This window comes from Cenococcum geophilum (genome assembly GCF_001692895.1).
Source record: "Cenococcum geophilum 1.58 unplaced genomic scaffold K441scaffold_43, whole genome shotgun sequence".
Lineage (NCBI taxonomy): Eukaryota > Fungi > Ascomycota > Dothideomycetes > Gloniales > Gloniaceae > Cenococcum > Cenococcum geophilum.
Window position 1 is genome coordinate 1 of NW_027137601.1, and position 22,479 is coordinate 22,479.

Below are 22,479 nucleotides of genomic sequence, written 5' to 3' on the forward strand. Positions count from 1 at the left end.
TCCGTACCGCGGTCATACGGAGCAGCTCGAGGCCCTGAGGGTGCTGATATTTGAGCGGCGAGATCTCATGCTTGTGGCAAAGACGTCTTTTGGCAAGAGTATGATAATGCAAGCACTACCATGTCTTGTACCTAATGCAGTTGTTATTATTGTTCTTCCACTTAACGCGATTGGGTCAGAGCAAGTAAAAAAGATTGCAAAGCTACCTTATGTTCGACCTGTTCATGTGTGGGAGAAAACAATATCCGCCGAGCTGATTGAGGATATCCGCACGGGCAGCTACACACATATCCTTATCTCCCCAGAGCTTTTGGTTAGTGACAAGCTGCATAAGGTTCTGATAGACCCGATATTTCGTTCCCATGTTGCCCTTGTGGTGGTTGATGAAGTACACCTGCTTGCTGATTGGGGAGAGACCTTCCGTATAGCGTACACACAACTCTTTAAAGTACGTTCAGTCTTAGTTGATAAGCCTTGGTTTGCATGTACCGCAACACTAGACCCATCTACGTTTCGGACTGTATGCAAGCTNGCTGGGTTTAAACCTAATATACAAGTTATTAAAACCCCAATCGATCGGCCGGAGCTAAAGATTATACGGAGGGTCATGACCGCGCCAGAGAAGAAGGACTTTCGAGCTCTTTACTTTACTATTGCTGCTGCTCCAGTGTATTCGCACACTGCTAGTAATAGTGACCGAGGAGAAGGCGAGCAATCAAGAAGCCGCTTAATATCCGCACAGCAGACATACCGCCAACAGTTCGATCAACTTCAGCTGATTCCAAAGACGATCATCTTCTTTGATTCTAAGGAGTGGATAGCTGCCTGTCGTAATACTATTCGCAGCTGGTTGATCCATCGCGGCTACGATGCTGCTGTTGCTAGAGAAGCGGTGCAGAGCTACCACGCAACGCTTGCGGATATTGACAAAGACCGCTTGTACGCCGAATACGCGCGCCCAACGTCTCGAATTCGAATTTTCGTTGCATCAGATGCAGTAGCACACGGTGCAGATGTCCCGGATATCTACCGTTCGATCCAATATGGAATGCCTCGCCACAAATCCTGTAATATGCTGGCACAGCGGTTTGGCCGGGCAGGCCGAGGAGAAGGCCTCTCAGGCGAAGCAATCTTTATGGTTGAGAGCCGCTGGCGGGGTCCTTGCGATGAATTAGGTGGTTCTAAGCATACACAACCTCAGTGTATAGGCGATCTTCGCGCAAGCGCGCTGCGCAATGATATCCGCGGGCGACAAAACGCAGAGACTGCGGATATTGCGGGCGATGCTTCATCTATAGCGTCAGTCAGTACTGAGCAGTTGGTAGATACAAGAAGCGGGCGTGGGTTAAGCCCTGGTGGTTCTACAGTACGCCTACCTGAAGAGCTTATCGTACCGACCCTACGCCCAAAGAAGCGGTTGACTAATGCGCAGTTGCGTGGTAAACTGCCGTTCACCCTATGGCGGCTAGTTAATGAGGATCAGGTATGCTTACGAGCAATACAACTTACACACTATGGAGACCCACAGTCTACTGTTAGTAAAGACTTGTGTTGCAGTAACTGCAACCCAGCAATATTCATGGATTGCGAGTACGATATCCGCACTAGCCATAGTGCGGATATTGCGAAAACCCGCCGGGAGCCTATGTTAAGCAATATACAGAAGTGGTTTACGCAATGGGCGGAGGCCAGGTATCAGGATACATTATGGACGCCTACAGTTAATTGTGTTATACCGGATAAGCAGCTTTGTCGCCTCTGTAACATAGGGTGGGTTCCAGATGCGGCATCATTAAGGCAAGCAATGCCTGAGTGGGATCCTGATATCCTCGGTGAGGAGCTTCCGTCCCTTATTAAGCTTTTAGCAGATGAGGAACGAAAGCAGAAACAGAAAGAAATAGGGCAACTCTCAGGTTCTTCTGGGTTAATTATGCAGATGTCAGAGCGGTTTTCCCAAGCGTTAGAGCAGCACGCTGCTGCGGATGAGCGCTTATCACAGGCTCTTATACGGGCTTCGCAGGTTTCAGATAGGAGATTTGAAATATCAGCGCCGTGGCAATCAGCGCCTCACTGTGGCGCTGATATATCGCAGGCTAGTCAACAGTCAGCCATAGACCTCTTGCCAATAACTCAGGAAGAGGATGTACCTATGCCTTCGCCAACTCTTGGGTCTCCAGCTCCTACTCCTCCATCATTACCCTTATACCAGCCGTNAGATACATCTATGCCGCCAGCAACCCGCCAGTTGGATACGTCTTTATTGGTACCGCAAAGGCGGTCGGCGCGATTAAACAGAGGCAAACGTATGCGAAGAGCACTACAGGAAATCAACGGCAACGCCAATTAGTATACAGCGGGCTAATATTAGGCGAGGTTAGTTGATATCAGGCGGGGTTAGCTAATACTAGGTGAGTTTACCTTATATCCGCCAAGCGGATATTGCAACCATAGTAGCTGATATCTATTAGGATGACGCCCCCCCTTCCCCTTATACCCTACACCCCTAGCAAGCGCGGCCCAGGAACTAAATAGATTAATTAATTAATAATATCAATTACTTGGGAATATGTACCAGTGCTACTAACTATAGCGGATATTGAACGGTTGTAGTAATAGCTTATAGCTAATATCTTGTATTACTCATCGAGCAACTCATACGCAGGTTGAAGCTGGGTTTGAGCAAAGTCGGCAGGGAGTACGAAGCCATCTAGCTCATTATCATCGTCATGGAGATCAAGCTCATCAAACACGGCGGAAAGATCACCGCCTAGCCGTGAATTGAACTCGTTGAGGGCAGATTGATTAAGTCGTTCAATACCTAGTTGTAGTAGAGGCGGCGCTTCCATCTTTGCTCGCCGTGCCTGACGGCGGATAATAGAACCTTCGGCAATCGCATTAGCAAGCGATTGAATATCCGCTGCAGGAGATTTAACAGTATGTCGAGTAGACATCCGTTCGCCGAACGTGATCTCAAACTTTGCACGTAGTGGCCCTGTATAATTAGTCATATGAATGCTCCAGCGGAAGAGTGAGTCTAGGTTAAATGTCGAATTGCCACGAGTGTGCATAAGCTGCTTTAGCTCCCCATTAAGTAGCTCGTTGTCGAGATCTATCGGGTAGTGACTATCCTGTTCGCCGCGGATATTCACTAGACTATTTACTAGGATAGCTTGCTGGAGCTCAGGGGAACAAGCATCTGTTGAAGTTAACTGGAAGAAACGTAACATCTCTGGTAGATAGTTCTTGTTTCGACCACCTGCGAAATAGATACAAATGCGGGGGAGCACGCGGCTGAGCAGGCCAATATCCGCAAGCTTGATGGCGTGCTTGAGGACCTTGTACGTCTCTACCAGTTGTAAAAAGCGGACGTGCGTTAGAAACTCTGCATCAGCAGGCTTAGAAAGTGTTTGTGAGGATGCAGCACTGCCAGCCTGCTTAAGGTGACCCTTTTGCCGTGGTTCCGCAGGCTGGCTGGCATGGTTGGCCGCCCGAGAGACTTCCTGACCGAAAACCGCTGTGCGGATATCCTCGACCACTGCTAATAGACGTTGCGGAGATAGGCTTTTAAGGTACCGCTTGATATCTATAGGCGACTTGGTGTTACAAGACTCCTTAATCTGAGTATGGAGCAACGCTANGATACGAGCGTCGAAGCTATGGAGAATTAGCTCCTCCATATGATGAAACGGCGCGCGCTCGGCTGGGATATTTCTTCGACCTAGGTGGTTCATGTGGGTGTACAGCGTAGAGTACTCTTGGGCTGATTGCTTGCCACCATAGTGATACCGTATAACCATATACAGGTAGTTCAGCTTTAGGTGCCAAAGAGCTGGAATAGGCAGAGCCCAACGCAGGCTATCATAGGCGGATATTGACTCAGTACGTTCTCCCTGACATGACCGAATAAGCTTTGCGGTCTTTTGATCACCATAGATCAGAAACAGTCGCTCCTCAAATGCTTTATCGGTGCGTTGTAGATTCATTTGATGGAGAAAAATGTCGTCTAGTACCTTATAGGTTTCAGATATAGAAGCCTCTCCAGTCATAATAGGTCCTAGGTTAAACCTAGACGTCCGCGCAGCGGGTATTACATTAATAGAAGGCATACGTGGATGTTTGAACCGCGGGTTTTTGCTGAGTAATATATCAAGGCCTGGGTACGCCTCTACAATGGCTTTATAGATTAAAGCTGTCGAGATCTGCTTCTGTATCTCGTCTTGTAAATTACCTGGAGCCTCTGCAATATCCGAGAACTTAATTGGAATATCCGCACGAAGCATGCTCTGTCGAAGCCCACCATTAGGTATACTTACACCAAAGACAAGCTTGCCAGTCGTGCGCGAATAGAACGTCCCAGTATCCCCAAGTGTTTGATGCTGAACTCGTTGGAGGTAGTCGAAGTTATCATAGACAACAATAGTATTAGAAGCTGCACCCATTAAGCGGATTTTCACCTGTATGTAGGTTAGTATATACCTGCACCGCGGAGATTGTGGGCTAAACCTTGATTCCTGGGCTATCCGCTCCTTCTGCCGGTTCAAAGTGGTATAACCATCAATTAATCCAAGCCCATGGAGCACAGAAAGCACGCGGCGCTTAACGCCGTTGGCTTGGAGATACATCCCTAGCAGCCGTGGGATACAGTTTGCGGAGTTTCGTGAAAGGCCAAATGCAAGCGTAGAAGCTATTAGAACCGCACGGCCTTCATGCGGAGAACATTTGCGTCGACCCTCTTGACATGCTGTAATTACATGCTCTAGTGTAGGTGCGTAAGTCTTTACGGCTTGATAGCACTGCCCAAGGTCAAGCTGCTCAATATCCGCATATTGGTCAAAGCTGCCAAATAGTGACTCTTTCTCCCTTAGCTCTTCAAGCTCTCCCTGGATAGTAAGAGCAACACTAGCACCCACTATGCCGCGCTTCTCCATCTCTTCAGTATAGATATCTAGGATATCAGCATCCTCTAGGAGTTTGTTAAGGAGCTCCCTTGCTCTTTTTTTCTTTAGTGCCTTGCGTGAACCTTCAGCCATTGTAATCCATTCAAGCGCTAGGTCTCCTATAGACATCCGCCATGGCCTAAGACGGTCGACAATTACCCGGACCTTCTCTGCAGCGGATATCTTCTCNGCGGATATTGCGGATATTGCGGGTATTTCATCAACTCCTGCTTCTTCATCCTCTTGGGGATCTATGTAGTTTGGCAGTGGTGAGTNGGCTATTGAGGACCGCCATTGAGCTGCGGATAGCGATGGGGGAGACGACGGGGGAGACGATAGGGGAGATGATGGGGGTGGGACAAGACGGCTGATGCCCTCGGGCACTATATCCGCTGTATCTCTTGATCCTCCAGCGGTATTGGTTAATAGAGAGGGTAGTTTATTGTCAAAAGCTTGAGAAGACTGGCTCCTGCTAGACGAAATAGAGGGGTTTCTTCGACGCCTTTTAGATGCGCCCATGGCTGGCAGTTGGTTCTGGAAAATCCATCGATTAGAGAGCTGATTAAGGCAATTCTAATGCAGGTATTGACAGGATAATAGACGTGGCGGTTGCTTACATTAATTTCGTTAAAGTTGATGGTTTGCCTCATACAAACAGACCGGCTCGGCTTCCAAAAGCTTGCCAAAGTGGCTCAGACCAAGAAACAGATGGATCGATCGAATAGGTTAGCTTGCGGATATTCGATTATCCGCGCAGCGGATATTCATCTGTTTCTTGGTCTGAGCATGCTGAGTCAATTGTTCGCGTTCATTTCAGCGATATATTCTGCAACCTGCGATTCCTCCCCCCAACACTATCCACACCACAATGGATCTCCACGACGCACAAAACCTAGTATTGCGCCTCATAAGCGATGCGAATGCTCAGTTCCAAAAGGTCCCTGGATCGGCTATTCTGCTGAGATACATTAAATCCAGCTACCAGAACGATCCCGTACGATCCGCTGTAGAGCTGTTTCTCTTCCTTTTTGCTGTGCGATATCTTTTGGCTCCGGCATACTCAACGCAGAAGCAGAAACATGTCGCTTTGACAGAGGAGGTATGGCATTTCCTGTGCTTCAACCTTTGGATTGTTGTTAAAGGAGGATTATAGGAGATTGACGAATTAGTTGATGACTGGACTCCGGAGCCCTTGGTCGCGTCTCCAACTGCATTCGAAGAGCTGGAAAAGGAGAAGCGCCCGGTAATTATTGGGTCAGTAACGTCTCAATGCAGCATAGTTCTCTCGCTGATAGTTCTAGTCCCACCGGCCCAAAGTCAAAGTTGTCCAACGGCCGAACTGTTACAAACCTCGCCTCCTACAATTTTTACAACTTTGTCGCAAATGAGACGCTGAAGGAGAAAGCTATCCAAACTCTCCGGACTTACGGCGTTGGGCCATGCGGTCCTCCCGGATTTTATGGCACTCAGGATGTGCATATGAAGACGGAAGCGGATATCGCAGCCCACCTGGGTACACCAGCTTGTATCATCTATGCTCAGGCCTTTTCTACTATTTCCAGCGTCATCCCGTCATTCTCGAAGCGTGGCGATATTATTGTTGCAGACAAGGCCGTAAACTATGCTGTACGTAAGGGTATTCAAATATCCCGCAGCACAGTCCGATGGTACGAACACAACGATATGGAGGACCTGCAGCGAGTACTAGAGAAGGTTACTAAGGAACAAGCTAAAAAGCCTTTGACGAGGCGATTTATCATCACAGAGGGACTATTCGAGAGCGTGGGGGACACAGTGAATTTACCGAAGGTGGTGAGTTTTATGCAGTACTCAACTGGTGTAGTCTATGGTAACTAACATACTCCAGATTGAACTCAAACTACGATACAAATTCCGCCTTATTTTAGACGAAACCTGGTCGTATGGCGTCTTGGGACGAACAGGACGAGGAGTCACAGAACAACAAAATGTGGATGCAGCTGAAGTTGACATGATCATTGGTTCTCTTTCCGGGCCTCTATGCGCTGCTGGAGGTTTTTGCGCAGGAACAGGAGAAGTTGTGGAACATCAACGTATCTCATCTGCTTCATACACTTACTCCGCCGCTCTACCTGCCATGTTAGCCACCACAGCTAGCGAGACGATAGCGCTATTGCAAGAAAATCCAGATATCATAGTTCAGTTAAGGGAGAACATCAAGGCAATGCGAGCACAGCTGGATCCTAGAAGTGACTGGGTTAAGTGTACTGGCTCTATCGACAACCCAATCATGCTTCTAGTCTTGAAACCGGAAGTGGTGGCCTCGAAAAAACTGAGCATCGAGGACCAGGAGTTTTTGCTTCAAGATGTGGTCGATGAGGTATGCCCAATAGCTGATTCTTAAACGCATGTAGCGACTAACATGAAGTAGTGTGTCGCCAACAGCGTTCTCATCACTAGACTAAAGAGTATACCTGCGGCTCTTCGTGCTGGCCCAAGTGATCAAGGCTGGCAGCCACAGCCAGCTCTCAAGGTGTGCATCACGACTGGGTTATCCAAAAAGGAGACAGAGAAGGCTGGTATCGTCATCAGACACGCCATTACTAAGATTGTGACGCGGAAGAAGTAGTGTATGTGGGATGAGTTCCAGTTGGTGACTGTATTATACCATTGTTACAGCATGAACGGCGTTATGGTTCTTCCGTATGGAGGTATTCTTAGAGTCCTGCTAACTGTAGTCATGGATTCATTTCTAAATGAGTGGAAATAATAAGTGGAATGTCTATTGAATGTTTGAGAGCTTTCTAAAGTGTGCTTTTGCTCGTCTGATTCGTACAACTCTAGTGACAGCAATCCTTACTGGAAATATATTCCAACACGCACAATCTACACGAACACAAAGTTTTCGAAGACTCGAGAATTGTCTAATAATTCCAATATGGGACTGGTTGAACTCCACAAAGGTGGATCGTGTATTGTGGACTAGAATCGGACCTCGGAAGATAATTGCATTCTGAGTATCGTCGATTAAAATGTTAGAGATGCTAGCAGTGCGAAAGTCTCAGCAGGATTTTATTCCTCGGTCCACTGAGTTGCAGTGCGGTGAGTTCTTGTGGTGGGTGACCAGGAGTACCAGGCACGCGGGGCATTGGCACCGTTCGTTCCTGCCACCGCCCAGCCTTTTCGATTGCGGCGCAACCGGGACCTAACCACTACGTCAACCTGTTTTACTGTGGAGGTAGCACTTTCAAGACGGGCTAATTAACGAAACCAATTCCTGCCTCCGTCTTCTTCACACTCTTCCTTCTCAAACCTCCGTTATTCCTTCTTTCGGGTTCGGTATCTGCAGCTTCCCGTCCTCCACGCATCTTCATCACTCACCCGTAGATCCCGCGTCACTCGCTCGGCCCACCTCACGTCTTCGTGGCACTCGCGGATTGTTTCGTTTCCCACCACCGCTAACGCCGCAACTTGACTTGTTGGCGCGTTTTTACATATCTGGTGCAAGAAGCTTGACCGTATCTCTTCTTTCCCCGCGCTGAATAGAAAATTAAACAGCGGTCCCGACAATTGGCGCATCGCATCCAACCGGCGTAACGCTCTGGGTGCATTGAGGCACAGCACTTAAGAACCCCCAAAAGCCGCCCCCCGGCTTCTCTGCTCAAGTTCGCTTCCTTGCGACATCGAGTGCGAGTGCGAGTTTGCTACTTAATTTACTTGATTGTCTCCAAAGGCCCCTCTACGGCGTAGTTCTAAGGCCTAATCAGAGAGCCTTACCACCTACATCTCAAGGCGCCATAAAGCTACAGCAATGGCGCGCACGGTAACATCAGCAGTAGTGGTGCGCGAGAAATACTACTGGCCAGATGCACAGCTCAATATCTGGACAATAATCATGGTAAGTCGAAGACTTCATATGACAGCTATGTATGCGAAAATGCGAAACGAACACCCGCTAACTTGTTCATCTTCCTAGGCTATTTCCTTATGGCGTGACCGTTGGCGCGTTAACAATTATTTTCATCATCATCGAGCTCATCCTCATTGCCCAGCGGCGGCTGCTACCCGGTATAATGATGCTGCTCTCCTTTGTACTTCTTGTGTTGTTTATAACGGGTATCATTGGGACCGCAATACAATTGTTCGGCGGGCCGAACATCAACAACCAATGCAATACCTATGTGAGCAATATGAAGGTTACGGGCCCGAGCATCAATACTCTAGCGTGGCTACAGCAGAACAATATCTGTAAGTTGAGACTAGCCAAAAAAAATTACCAACGATAATAGAGGAATCAATGCTAATATGGTTTTACAAAGGCTCTTGCTGGAGTGCTGCTTTTGCATTCTGGATAATTGGCTCTGTGTTCCTCATCTGGATGATGATCATGGCCAGCCAAGTGAACCAGAATCAGTACGATTAGAGGGTGAGAGGGTAAGAGGGTAGTCCACGCAAGATGCCGCTGTGGAGAGCCGTGGAGAGCCCTTTCTCCGTCAGCATCTATAAGCTAATTGAGCATCGGCGGCTCTACGCTACATTATGAAAGGGGATGTGTTGAATGTTGGTGGATTTCCTGTAAATTTTCTTGATGATATTTATGGTGTTTATGAGCATGGCGGATCTCCATCCGGCTTTTGAGCGGCAAGGCGTTGGTTGGCAAGAGCACCGAAAGGACGGTACCTGGGATTGGAAGCTCTTTGGTTTCTGTTGCTTTGAATCGGGCCACGGAAATATCTCACGGAAGAGTTGATATCTATTATATTGTATATACATTGTAGGGGTTGGCAAGTTACCAGATCAGGTTCCATAAAACATGCAGAGAGCTTAGTTGGCGTATAATTATCATATTTGAACATTTAGAGAAAATGTTTACACTTTGTGGAAGAAAGATGGGCAATGTAGAGAGCGGAAGCCTGATAGAAAATCTTTAGCTGTCGAACTAATATTCGAACAGTTCCTCCATCCCGCTTCGCGAGAGACTCCAGCAATCGTAAATATCCACAGCCGCCATTGGCCAACAACAGAACACCTTTAATCCACCAATTATTCTCTTTCTCAATTTCCCATTGGCCGGATCTCTCAAATCCGGAACCCCCCTCCAGCAGTTCCCACGCCCTTCCGGAACACCCTGCCGTCAAATATCTAATCTTCCCTTCTCCACTAAAAGCAACCTAAATCCTATCGCAGATCCACGCATGCGCATGCGCCAGATGACCGCAATCTCACGACCCGCTTCCTCCGCCAATGGGAAATTTATCCCCCAAGACGGGAAACTTGGCCGCAAGTGCTCTGCTTGGGATCACCTTTATCTGCGTGCGGGTCTGCGGCGGCGGCGGCGGCGGCCTAAGCTCCCCTTCAAAGAAAAAAAAAGAAAAGGAAAAGAAAGGGAAAAGGTCCGCCACCGCCAATGGCGATCCCGGCTCCTTCTACTCCGCAGCCACCTCGACGCTCGTTGGTGGGACTGAAAAAAGGGCTGGCTGGTCGCGATCCGTTCCGCGACGCTTTCTCCCCCTTTCGCCGTTTTGATACGGGGCTGGTAAGATTTGTAACGAAACTCGCTAGTGCCGGCTTGGCGCTGTCTCTGTCAGCAGGGCGAGTTTTTTAGCCGGGAAAAGGGGGGGCTGGGTTTTCGCGAAGCGGGCGCGTCGGCGCGTAATGTGGGGTTTGGCCACTCTGCGCTGCTGGCAGCGATGGCGACGGGCTAGGTAGGATTCGAGGTGGCTTGGTCGTATATGCGTGTTGAGCTGAGGTGCAAAGCAAGTATGACTCCCATTGAAGGGTATTATTGCTTTGGGTGAGATTGGGACACCCCCTAGGCGTGCGAGTCACGATATTGCGCTCGTTATGCTTTCTACTAGTGATTTAATTTATCGAGAATCGTGATTCTGACGCGGGTTGGAAGCTTGTCTTGCATCATGATGCTATCTTTATTCCATTTCGCTTGGTTCAAGCGCTACGCTATGCTACCTAATACTCTCCCCGGTATCTATCTGGCCCTCCGCAACAGATATTGCAATTCAAAACTTACACTGCAGGTAAAACAAGTACACTAAGACGAGGTGTGTTGCACAAGCGCTTGCTAATAACTCGCTTGTGATAGGACGGAAGGGAAGAAACAAAAAAGGAACCGCCGTAGGTATCTCGAGCAAAATAAAGCTGAAGCAGGAACCAATTGTCAAGGTATCGCTCAAGCAAATAGCCAGAATTCCAAATACTATCGTGTACCCTTGGAAAGAAAAGGCAACGAATCCGAAATATTAAAAGTGAGACCACCGTTCCTGTATGTGTGTATCCAAACACCTGTGTCTGGAAGTAAAACCAATCCGCCCAATTGTATCAAGCGCCACGCTATGTTGGTAAGGACCGCGAGAAGAGAAGCAAGAAAAGGCCGTGTGCGGCATTGGTGCTGTTCAAGCATGTTCCTGGAAATATCCAGCGTCGTTTCGGGGTCATTACTCGTTCACCTCGTTGAAACTGAGGTTAAAGGTCGTATGAGAAGATTTTGTTTTTGAAAGGAAGGAGTTATCCATCAAAGTTTGAGGCTCATGAAACCAGTTCTCCTCCTAGGTCCATGCCTAAGCCGGTTTCTACTTTGCCAATGCGAGACCGTTCGAGTCCAATGTTTGGACTTCCACCCGTAGGAGGCAAGAGGGTATCGAAGTTAAGGCGTCTCCTAGCTTCACGAGCAGCCAATGGAGTTTTGGATGTTACAGGTGTACGAGCCCAAGTGCCTGCCATTTGAGCGGGACTAGGGGTCATGTTCAAGAATTCGGCAAAGTTGAGATTCGCAGATGGAGTGCTAAGGCCAAATCCTGGGAACGGTGCTCCGCCTCCTCCTGGTGTGGACATCATTGATGATGGTAGAGGGGTCGCCTTCGGTGGAGGGGTGGAAGGCGCGAATACACGAGTCTTGGATGAACCGGGGTTTGCTGGAGAAGGAGAGGTAGCTAGATACATTAAGAGATTGGCATCTTCTTCACCAGTTTGGCCATCGCGAGCGGAGGGCTTGAAAGCACTGTTGCGAAGACGAGCTGATCGTGCAACAGCCGGAGGTGGTGTGCGAGGGGCTCGTAGTGGAGGGGAGGAGCGAATATGGGAGCTACCAATTTGGAATGAGCTGATAGGCAAGTCTTCATCGTCGTCCTCAGAGAGTAATGGAGAAGGATGGTCATCCGGGATGGTGTCAGTTTCCGAGACGAAAGACAAGGTAGGCGCATGAGTGTTGCCAAAATGTGCATGTCTGCGGTGATATACAGGTGACGATTCAGGGAGCCGATATGCACTCTTCCAAGACGTCGCATTTATAGTCGAAGTCCGAACCTTTGTTCGAACATGATTGCTGGAAGCTGGGTATTTGAAGGATTGTCCATACTTCGGTCGTTTGCTCTGGGTATGGCTGCTTCCAGAACGTCGAACATCGTCGGAGAATATTGGGGCGGTAAGGGGAGAGGAATCGAGAACTCCCATGGGGTAGAATCGCTCAGAGACACAGGAGGAGGCATCGGACATTGTTTCATTGCTCGACCCAGGGCGCTTCCTCTTGAGCTCCATTTCCACTTTGGGCTCCAGAGTGTCAAGGCTGAGACTTTCCCAGCCATGCTTGATTTTGACATTGGCTAAAGCGAGGCGGTTCTGTAGGGCGCGGGTCATCTACATTTGAAGTATTAGCACTCAATGTCAAAGACTGCGTGGTTTAAGGGAGGCTACCTTTGAGACCTGAGCTCTCCTTAAGACCTTGCTCGCAACCTCAGCAGGCTGGTCCAAACGCTCAGTTGAAGCCATAATTACGAGAGGTCAGAGTTGTAGAGGACTCGGTGGAGGAGAGGCAAGGTACTCTCGCAAATGTTTCACCTTTTAGTCGGGTGCCGCATGAGCTGAAGAGCGGAGGAATGCGAAGGTCGAGATGAGTTTTGGCTCGACTAGGCACGGCGCCGGAAGAGAAAAAAGGGCAGTCAGCTTCGTAGCGGGTTGGATAGGACAAAGCACAGGCGCAATCGGCAAGGAATGCACTTGTGGTGGTAATCGAAATTACGCTCTTAGGGCTCTAGCAGCAGCCTTGCCGGCTCTGAAGATGGAGGCGTTTCCATGACAAGCGCAAAGACATTCCTTACAAACCTTACGATATTACGATACAGCCAAGCGAAAGATTAATCACCGAGGTTTCGGTATAGAACGGCCATGCCGGTCATGTGGGGGTTGATGCTTAGGGCGTGCTAGGCTTGGCCAGTTGTGCTGGGAAGGCTGCCGGGGCGTTGGGTGGTGGCAAATCCTTGGATGCAAACATTTTAGGCTAAGCAAGACCAATGTGCGGCTCAGCGTCATCACCGTTATTTGTATGAAACTGCGGGCCAGCAAGCTCGCACGTGAAGTGAGGAGAAGGCACCCCATAGCCCATAGCCCATAGTTATGGCCATGCCAACATTACCCATTCACCCCATGCGTATTTATCGCATTTATCTTGCTTGTTCCTAGCTGCTACTGCTACATTTCTCGCTGCGGGCGCAAGAATAGCTCCCCGTCACGCCCTTGATATTCCTCAATGGGCTGCAAGTTGCTGGTAACTCCAGCGCCCGAATCACTGCCGCGACCAGCAGCGATCCTCAACACCAGCCGCGGAGCCATTGCATACACGACTCCGTCTCTGCTGCTTCGACGCTTCCGCTCCTCCCCACTTTCGCTGCTCAACAACGTGGGTAGCCGCTGTTCAAGCTCCAACCACAAAGCCATCGGCTTTCTCCCCTCCATTACGCGGCCCGAGACCTGTTGTTAAACTCTCACTATTCTCAACTGCTCGGCCTTCTAGCTTTCCTCCGCACTCTCTACCTCCTCGCCGCCTGTCATACTCCCTCACCATGCCTTCCTTCCTTAACAATCTGCGAAGGTCCCGATCAAGCTTCCGAACCGACAAGTCCTCAAGCAAATCCAACGGATCTCCCAATGGCCATGTACCCACTAACAAATCCTCTTCAACCCTCAATTCCACTTTCGAATCTACTACTCCACCTAGTACCCTACCGTCAGAGGATTCTTCGTCAAACTTCAAGGGATTGAACGGCAATACACCTCCACTTCCTTCCCAGCCTTCTATAAATACAAAGCGATACAGCATAAACGTACGTGGAACATATCTCGGCCAACATCCGGTAACTTTGCTGACCTGCATGCTTTTTCTAGGGCATGGTTTCCCTGGCCGCCAATGGCTCTCAGAAATCGTTTAATCCAACATCATTGCTGGCCCCACGAGTTACTTCCGTTTCTGATAATTCTTGGGTTTGTACATCGGACTCACCTCAATACCACACAACTAACTTTATTTTCAGGTACATCAAAAAGTCTTCCTAATCAATGGGCAAATCGGGGAACCCGCACACAAACCGCTGGACGGCACCCTGACTGTAGTTCACCATCAAGACAGCTTTCCTCCAACAAACTGGCCTGTTTGTGACTCTCACTTCAAGGCCTTGGTTCATCTTCAACCTGGACCGAATCGTCTAAGGCTTGATTTCAACTCGCCAAAAGTGTCTTCAAGCAACACTTCCATTCCAGCGCATTCGTCGTGGATTAATATCAATTACCTACCACTAAATTCGTCGCCTCCATTGCAATTGGCGATTATACTTGGGCGGGACTCGCCGGGAACGTACGATGCCGTGCCAGAGCGACTGCAGAAAGAAGGTAATGGGCTAGACCTTGCGATTAGAAAGTTTCGAATGGCTGCCTACCTCTGGCAAGCCTTTACGGGGGAGCAAATGAACCGCAATGGTCTCGGACGACGGTGCTATCGTTATGAAGAGGAATGGCAACCGGGGACGCTCACATATCAAGACATGAAGACCGGAGAAATGCGGAACGAAGCCAAGATTCATATTATCAGGTCAAATAAGACCGTGCAAGAAATCAGAGACCTTGATCTAGCACAGCAGTACGACAAAGCCAAGAAAAACGGGGATTTGTTCGGCATTGCCGCGGAAGCAGTGAAAGATTATTTTAAACCGAAACCAGGGCAGCAGCACTATGTTTCATGCTTATTTCTGGATACTCACTGGGACCCCAAGGTAAAGACAATTCGAGGTCATGCCGCTTTGGGGGGTGGTGACGGATCACTTCAACTTGCCATTTTTGGGTCTCATGCGTTGCAAAGCTATCCGGCAAGTATTGAAGAAGTTGTTCCTGCATTTTCGGATTGCACAAAGACAGACACCGTATATGTAGCCAACGATTGCAATGAATCAGGGAGCAACTGGGAAGCAGCCAACATTGGCATTGGCGCTCATCTTCACGAAACAGGACATCTTTTCGGGTGCCCGCATCAAGAGTTTGGTGTAATGCTGCGCGACTATGTCCGCCTGAATCGAACCTTTACTTGTCGGGAACCTTACTCCACGCGTACGAAATCTCCAGGTCAACGTCTTTGCTTGCAGAAGGACGAATGCACTTGGCATCGGCTGGACTGTCTACGGTTCCGATTCCACCCGTGCTTCCGCCTTCCAACTGATCAGCCGTTGAATACAGACGGGAGTGTCCAGGTTTGGACAGTCGACAATGGCGGGGTTCTCGTGACGGCAGCTACAGGCGTTGCCTTCATTGAACTTTATGCGGAGGGTGATGATGTCTGCCATTCACACATCGAATACCTAGATCCAAACAACGGCTCAAACGGGTCACCTCGCCAAATCAGCCTTGTCGAGTCAGAGCTTCTAGACCGGTTACCACAAGATAAGCGCAGCAAGCAGCTTAAGCTTGAAATTTATTCAGTTGGTCAAGGAAAACATGTTGTTGAAAATTTCGGCCAGCTTGCATCAACGAAGAACTCACGCGTGCGACTACCAGATGGGCGATGGGGTTTCCGAGGCAGCAAGCTTGGGTTTTCTCAAATGGAAGGCTCAGAGGCGCAAGAACTCATAATAGACAGTTGTTATATCCAGACGAAACTTCTCACAACTATCCGCGTGTATCATGGCTTTGCTGTAGATGGAGTTGAATTTATTTACGAAGACACGACCACTCAGCTGTTTGGCAAACGGAGTGGAAAAGAAGGTGGAACTGAATTCGCATTAGACACAAGGAGAGGAGAAACCTTGATGGGCTTCCACCTCCGCGCTGGGCTATGGATCGACGGGCTACAGATATTGACAAGTCTAGGACGGAGGAGTGAGATTTTCGGAAACCCTATTGGTGGCAGCGGGTACGTCCAAGCTAAATATTTCTACTTTGGAAAGAATTATAAGAAGCTAACTGACGTGGCGAACAGGCACACCCTTATCCCGCCTCGTGGCTATACTGTTGCAGGCATCTCAGGCTCCTGCGCACAATGGCTTGACGGCTTTTCACTAATCATTACACGGTAGATCATTCAACCATACCGCCATATTTGTACTCATAATTCCTCTAATGTGCCCTTTTTTGGTACGATAGCATGTGGAATATATAGCTCGGCTTCTGCATACAACCGGTCCCGCTGTTCCTGACGTTTTTCCTGGGTTCGCTTCTGTATTGACAATACACACCGTCAAACTCGTTTGCGTTACGGCATTGCATCACTTACGCGGGCTGCTATCTGAGCTAGCAGAGCTATCCTATCTGCGAACTATAGACAGCGGCTTTGCGTAGCACTAATTCTTTCCTTTTTTTCCTTCCCCCGCCATTGCCACACAAAGCCTGAGATAGGCTAACCAGAGATTCGCCAGAAAGGGCAATTGTTTAGATTTGGCCTTCCTGGATATTCGTAATGGATGGGCCTTGTAATACGATTATGGGAATGGGGATACACATGGCAAATTCACGAACAGACCAGTTGATGTGGTCGGTTGATCCACACTGATAGACGGGTTTGAGTTGGGTTAGGGACGGAAATATTTAATATTAGAGTAGGGGTGAGGTCGTGTCTATTCTATGTGATCGCATACGTTGTGTTTCTTGTTTGTATATCTGTGGGCTAGCGTTTGCGGAGAGCCCGACGTCATAGATTATAAACCGGCATATTGATAGAATGCGAATTTATACTTAGCTTAGCGGTTGTATGCTGCTACTGGTTATGCGTTTTCGACAGCACCTCTTGCCAACGCATCACTCTCAGTCGCCTTTTGCGCTTTGGTGTATGGAGTGGTTAGTAAAGACACGCTTTCTAACAATGTGAGACTCGATGAAGAACTTAGGACTTAGTAAGCTGTAGTGAACGGATACTTTATTTGTGTCTCGGAACTTGTCTGAATTCTTAACGAAGCTGGTAAAGGAACTAAGTAATTATCTCTATAACTGCTGCGTCAGGTGGAGCTAGAGGATAAGCACTAAAACGTTGCTCTTAAGGTATATGCATTGAAATAATTTAGGCCAAGAAAACTCGTGTCATGCTGTCTTGCTGGCCCTTGAACCTTTCTCATGTCATAGTCATGCCCGAACCGTACAAAATCACCCCAAACCCGTTGTTGTCTAATACTACGTTCCTGATTGCAAGGAAGACAGATTGATTGCCTTACCCTTTATTCCGATGTATACGCAGGGGTGGCTCCTATTCTACGATTCCCTAATCATGGCTTTGGTATGTGGATCGACTTGCTAACCATGAGGCAGCCGTGGATGAGAAAAAGGCCAGCGATGGGGTGGAATTCGAAAGCCGTGCCGGTCAAAGCCGTGCCCAGTGGAATGTTGTCAAGAACCCAGCCTTGTGAAACCCAATATGCCATCGTGAAAACAAGTGCGAGGGAGGTCGGGATCGGGGTTCCTTCGAAGTACCTCGACTTGCCGGTTGCGTCTTTGGGCAGAACGGACACTGTGACGTTGAAGCGCGCGAGGCGGGTGAGACCGCAAAGGATGAAGATGGTCAGCAGAAGATGGTCAACCGGCGTCCGTACACCCATCGCGAAGGCAGCAGCTGCAGGGGAAACGCCGAAGGAAACCTGTGGCAGAAGGGTTCAGTATCATGATTGGGGATGCACCGGGGAGTGTTCGTACCAGATCGGCGAGCGAGTCAAGCTCTTGGCCCATCACTGACGCCTTTCCCCGCCATCGTGCGACCTTGCCATCCATGAAGTCAAAGAAAAGACCAAAAGGTATGAAGCCTAGAGCTGCCCAGAGGTTGGTATAGTCATGGGGATCGCCTAGACAGTATCGCATTGATGAGAACACGGACATAGCACCACAGAAGCCTATTGTCATATTAGTATATTGATTATAAGATTAGGTCTTTATATAGTATACCATTAAGCTCGGTGATAAAGTCTGCAAGATGAAGCGCTCTACAAGACGATTAGATATTTGTACCGGGCGGGGGTCTATCAAAAGCGTGCGTTCCGCACCTAATCAAGGAAAAGTGGCCAGACTCAGAGGATAGCAGTCTTGTTTGCTTGTCCTGAGCTACCAATATGTCAGTCGTGTACCTCCCTGATGTTCGACAGGCTACAAACCTATGTTTGTGGGAGGCGAAGCAGCATCTTTCTCGACGCCAATCGGGGCGCCGTTTCTTCGTGACATGGCGGAGCAGAGAGCCCAGTCTACTATCAGAGCTTGAGTATGTGGTAAACCTCGATTTGAAGAGTTTCGTGAGCGTGTAAGATAGGTACACAGTTAGGAAGAGGAACAGCGAAGGTAAAGACGTTGGAGACTGTGTGACAGCTCTTTGTTTTGCAAGTTTCACAACGGCAGAACGTCATTACGAGAGTTGCAGCCACACTAGCCCCGTGCTTTGCCAAGGCTCCCATATGATTTAGTGAAATGACCCATTTTTGAGCGGAAGTCCCCGTTCATAGATGGGCTCCATCAAAAAGGATTCCAGTTAAGCTATACAAGTTTGAAACGATCCACCCCTACCGTAAACGCCATCCAGTAACCCATAATTCGCACGTTACGTCCATCAGCCCCCTCGGCCCCTCCCAAACCCTCTGCTGCCTCCCCTACTACTACCACCCCGCCCAGCACTGAAGCCTCCGCCTCTTCCTCCTCCAAACCCTCTTCCACCACCTCTCCCGCCTCGATCACCGAAGCCTCCTCGTCCTCTTGGCGCACCTCTACCTCCGCGGCTTCCACGAGCTCCGCCCCTGCCGGCACCTCCAATACGTTTCGGCTTAGGTGCACCTACGAATTGTGAGTACTTGATGCTTGAAAGCCTAAAACATTTACACATACCTGGTGGTGGCTTTGGTTTAGGTAAGAACCTAGATAAAGCATTAACCCTATTAACGTTTCCCTATGGGCTGAGTTGTCCTACTTCTCCAACGGTAATAACTTGTCCCCGCCGATATAGAATCTATCGCCAGACTTAAATGAGGTCGCAACTATGCCTTCTTGAGGCTTAATCGTGAAGTACACTTGATTGAGAGGTCCGAGAATTTCGTCGACCTTTCCGATTGCCGTCTAAGCTCATATTAGCTCTGCTGAAGCCCTGTATAGTCCCAATAGGGTTTTCTTGCCTTATTTTCGAGGTAGATAGGTGCATTGAAGTACGGGATCTTGGTATTTATCGATTCGCACACCATCTCGCCTTCACAAGCATGAACGAACTTTCCCATCTCTACGACAGGGTAAGCAGTGTTTCAAAACAATAATTCCAGGTATTCCATACCTAGGACAGTTGCTGGCGGCCCATATGATTGCTGTTGGAAGCTTCCACGGCCTGAACAACATATTAGCTCTTTTTCAAAACCTTGGAGCACGCTTGGACTGACCTCCACGAGCGCCGAAGCCACCTCCGCCTCTTGCAAAAGATGCACCACCTCCGCGCCCGCGAGATCCTCCGCGAAACGACATATTGGTATCTGTGTTAGGTTTCGGAGCGTAATTGTCGCACCGAGGGAAGTCCTGTGCAAAAAGTTCGAAATAGACGGAAAAAAGTTGCGATCCACCCGAACCTTGTCCGAGTCACGCCAAAAACACACCGGCCCAGAATGTGCCCCCCACTAAACAGCGTAACAAATAGGTTTGAGTGATCGAATTAATTCGCACTGCTCTAAACATGCCTTGAAATATCAGAACGCTTGGCCTCGTATTTGATCTCTCATATACAATTGTGTTGTGATTTACTATACGCCTTGACAACAACCGAAGACTGACTCAAAGCCCAGACTGTTTGGTTTAAATAACTTTCGCGCACTCTGAGGGGCAGACACAAGCCACGTCAATTCCACACCATGGACGCCGTAAAGGACGCTGTTGAAGGCGTAAAGAATCTCGCTGTTTCAGAGAGTCAGAAACAACCCAAAAAAGAAAAAAAGAAGAAAGGAGCAGCTGAAGGCTCCGAGTCTCGTCCTTTGGAACTCAACCCCCCACCTGCCTACTTCGACCACCGCATAAAGATATTCGAGAAGCTCAAGGCCAAATACGATGAGGACGTTGCAAATAAGCCCCGAGAGAAAATCGATATTACATTAGAGGACGGCAGCGTGAGAGTCGGAGAATCATGGGTTACTTCTCCAGCCAACATCGCTCGAGGCATAAGCAAGTCATTATTCGAGCGTACAGTGATTGCACAAGTAGATGGTGAGCTATGGGACCTGGAAAGACCTCTTGAAAAGAGCTGTCGCCTTGAACTTCTTCCGTTTGAGCATCCTGAGGGCAAGAAAGTATTTTGGCACTCTAGCGCCCACATTCTTGGTGAAGCAGCGGAAAAAAGATGGGGCTGCGACTTGTGTATTGGCCCTCCAGTAGAAGATGGCTTCTACTACGAGATGGCTTTGCCAGACCAAGGTGTCGTAGAACCGACAGACCATAAACCCCTCGAGACTCTGGCCAACAACGCGATTAAGGAAAAGCAAACGTTCGAACGACTCACTCTCTCGAAGGCAGACCTTTTGGAAATGTTCAAGACGAACAAGTACAAGCAGCATATCATTGGAGACAAAATACCCGATGGTACAAGCACAACAGTCTACCGATGTGGCCCATTAATCGATTTGTGTCGTGGTCCACATGTGCCACACACCGGAAGAATAAAGCAATTCAAGATTATGAAGGTAAGAATTGCCGTATGAAAGCCAGCCGACAACGCTGATTCCTATCACAGAATTCGGCCTCCTATTTCCTTGGCGATGCAAAGAACGACTCACTGCAACGAATCTACGGCGTTTCATTCCCAGACAAGAAATTGATGGACGAACACATGAAATATCTTGAAGAAGCAGCCAAGAGAGATCACCGAAAGATTGGAAAGGAACAAGAACTGTTCTTCTTCCATGAATGGTCCCCTGGCTCCTGCTTCTTCCTTCCACACGGCATGATAATCTATAACACCCTTCAGGCTTTCCTGAGGTCCGAATACTGGAAGCGCGGCTACCAGGAGGTCAGCTCGCCAAACATGTACAATGCTGAGCTCTGGAAGCGGTCCGGCCATTGGCAACATTACCAAGAAGACATGTTTACTTTCGAGGTCGAAAAGGATCTATGGGCGCTAAAGCCAATGAACTGTCCCGGCCATTGTCTTCTCTTTGCTCATAGGGAGCGAAGCTATCGCGAGCTCCCTATGCGAATAGCGGACTTCGGCATCTTACACCGAAATGAAGCCTCAGGCGCACTTACGGGTTTGACCCGAGTACGACGATTCGTGCAAGACGACACTCATATTTTCTGCACAGAGGATCAGGTATGCCAAAAATCCCGCGGTTTTTGCTCTCTAATGTTCACAAAGCTTCACAGATTGAAGAAGAAATTACAGGCCTGTTTGACTTTCTTGAGACGGTCTACGGCAAATTTGGCTTCACGTTCAAGTTTAAGCTCTCCACACGCCCAGATAACTTCCTGGGAGAGATCGAGACTTGGAACATCGCGGAAGGAAAGCTGTCGAAAGCCCTAGATGCGTTTACGGCCAAGGGAGGGGAGAAATGGGAGCTTAACCCGGGTGATGGTGCCTTCTATGGACCGAAGATTGATATCACCATATCGGACGCGCTGAAGAGGGAATATCAGTGTGCCACAATTCAACTTGACTTCCAACTACCTCAACGATTCAACCTCGAGTATATGAGCCCAGAAGCGGCTGCTAAACCTAAAGCTGAGGCTGAGACTGAGGTAGAGCAGCAATCGAAGCCCGACATCGGCAAGAAAGAGTTGACACCTGGTTGCTCTCGTCCTGTCATGATTCATCGCGCTATCTACGGCAGTTTTGAGCGGTTCATTGCCATTCTCACGGAGCACTTTGCCGGTAAGTGGCCCTTCTGGTTAAGCCCTCGGCAAGTCCTTGTCGTCCCGGTCATGCCGGCTGTCAATGACTACGTCAAAGAAGTTCAAAGTATCTTCAGGGGACAAGGTATGCATGTGGATGCCGACGTTAGCGGAAACACTATGCAGAAGAAGATTCGTACAGGACAGTTGCAACAGTACAACTTCATCTTTGTGGTGGGAGCACAGGAGAAGGAGAGTCGCACAGTGAATATCAGAAACCGTGATGATCAATCCACACAAGTAAAGGGTGATCTGATACCTCTGGATGATGCGATTAAAAAGTTGGCGGCGTTGCGTGACAGCAGGGCTCTCAAGAATGTCATTTGAGTGCGTCTCTTTGGGCTTCTTGCCTGGGGTGATAAAGGGTTGTCTTGTTCATTGGCCAATTATAGCTAGAGCTGCATTGCCTTATACG

General features: G+C 48.8%; 7 protein-coding genes across 7 annotated transcripts; 5 read left to right on the forward strand and 2 right to left on the reverse strand.

Moving 5' to 3' along the window:
* On the forward strand, positions 1-610 carry K441DRAFT_731042 (uncharacterized protein; the record flags this gene model as incomplete). Its single annotated transcript, XM_067654227.1, has 1 exon — positions 1-610. A coding segment is annotated over exon 1 (543 nt), but the record flags the coding sequence as incomplete, so codon positions are not given.
* Positions 611-5,805: 5,195 nt separating this feature from the next.
* K441DRAFT_689141 (PLP-dependent transferase) lies at positions 5,806-7,545 on the forward strand (the record flags this gene model as incomplete). The annotated part of the gene is made up of 5 exons (XM_067652270.1): positions 5,806-6,036; positions 6,094-6,191; positions 6,239-6,749; positions 6,805-7,296; positions 7,348-7,545. The coding sequence occupies 5 exons, from the start codon at positions 5,806-5,808 to the stop codon at positions 7,543-7,545; spliced, it is 1,530 nt and encodes a 509-aa protein (XP_067500389.1).
* Positions 7,546-8,727: 1,182 nt separating this feature from the next.
* K441DRAFT_689142 (uncharacterized protein) lies at positions 8,728-9,339 on the forward strand (the record flags this gene model as incomplete). Its single annotated transcript, XM_067652271.1, has 3 exons — positions 8,728-8,843; positions 8,893-9,164; positions 9,236-9,339. 3 exons carry the CDS (start codon positions 8,728-8,730, stop codon positions 9,337-9,339), a joined length of 492 nt encoding a protein of 163 aa, XP_067500390.1.
* Positions 9,340-11,459: 2,120 nt separating this feature from the next.
* K441DRAFT_616934 (uncharacterized protein) lies at positions 11,460-12,977 on the reverse strand (the record flags this gene model as incomplete). Its single annotated transcript, XM_067645771.1, has 2 exons — positions 12,624-12,977; positions 11,460-12,566 (listed from the first exon to the last, which is right to left on the reverse strand). Exons 1-2 carry the CDS (start codon positions 12,696-12,698, stop codon positions 11,460-11,462), a joined length of 1,182 nt encoding a protein of 393 aa, XP_067500391.1. The 5' UTR covers positions 12,699-12,977.
* Positions 12,978-13,768: 791 nt separating this feature from the next.
* Positions 13,769-16,264, forward strand: K441DRAFT_577276 (zinc metallo protein-like proteinase; the record flags this gene model as incomplete). The annotated part of the gene is made up of 4 exons (XM_067644232.1): positions 13,769-14,029; positions 14,091-14,186; positions 14,237-16,101; positions 16,168-16,264. The coding sequence occupies 4 exons, from the start codon at positions 13,769-13,771 to the stop codon at positions 16,262-16,264; spliced, it is 2,319 nt and encodes a 772-aa protein (XP_067500392.1).
* An 817-nt stretch (positions 16,265-17,081) lies between these two features.
* K441DRAFT_616938 (phosphatidylserine synthase) lies at positions 17,082-18,556 on the reverse strand. Its single transcript, XM_067645772.1, has 5 exons — positions 18,320-18,556; positions 18,212-18,269; positions 18,114-18,151; positions 17,868-18,061; positions 17,082-17,812 (listed from the first exon to the last, which is right to left on the reverse strand). The coding sequence occupies exons 1-5, from the start codon at positions 18,384-18,386 to the stop codon at positions 17,444-17,446; spliced, it is 726 nt and encodes a 241-aa protein (XP_067500393.1). The 5' UTR covers positions 18,387-18,556; the 3' UTR covers positions 17,082-17,443.
* A 1,482-nt stretch (positions 18,557-20,038) lies between these two features.
* On the forward strand, positions 20,039-22,391 carry K441DRAFT_577010 (threonyl-tRNA synthetase; the record flags this gene model as incomplete). Its single annotated transcript, XM_067644221.1, has 3 exons — positions 20,039-20,860; positions 20,911-21,486; positions 21,540-22,391. 3 exons carry the CDS (start codon positions 20,039-20,041, stop codon positions 22,389-22,391), a joined length of 2,250 nt encoding a protein of 749 aa, XP_067500394.1.
* Positions 22,392-22,479: the final 88 nt, after the last annotated feature.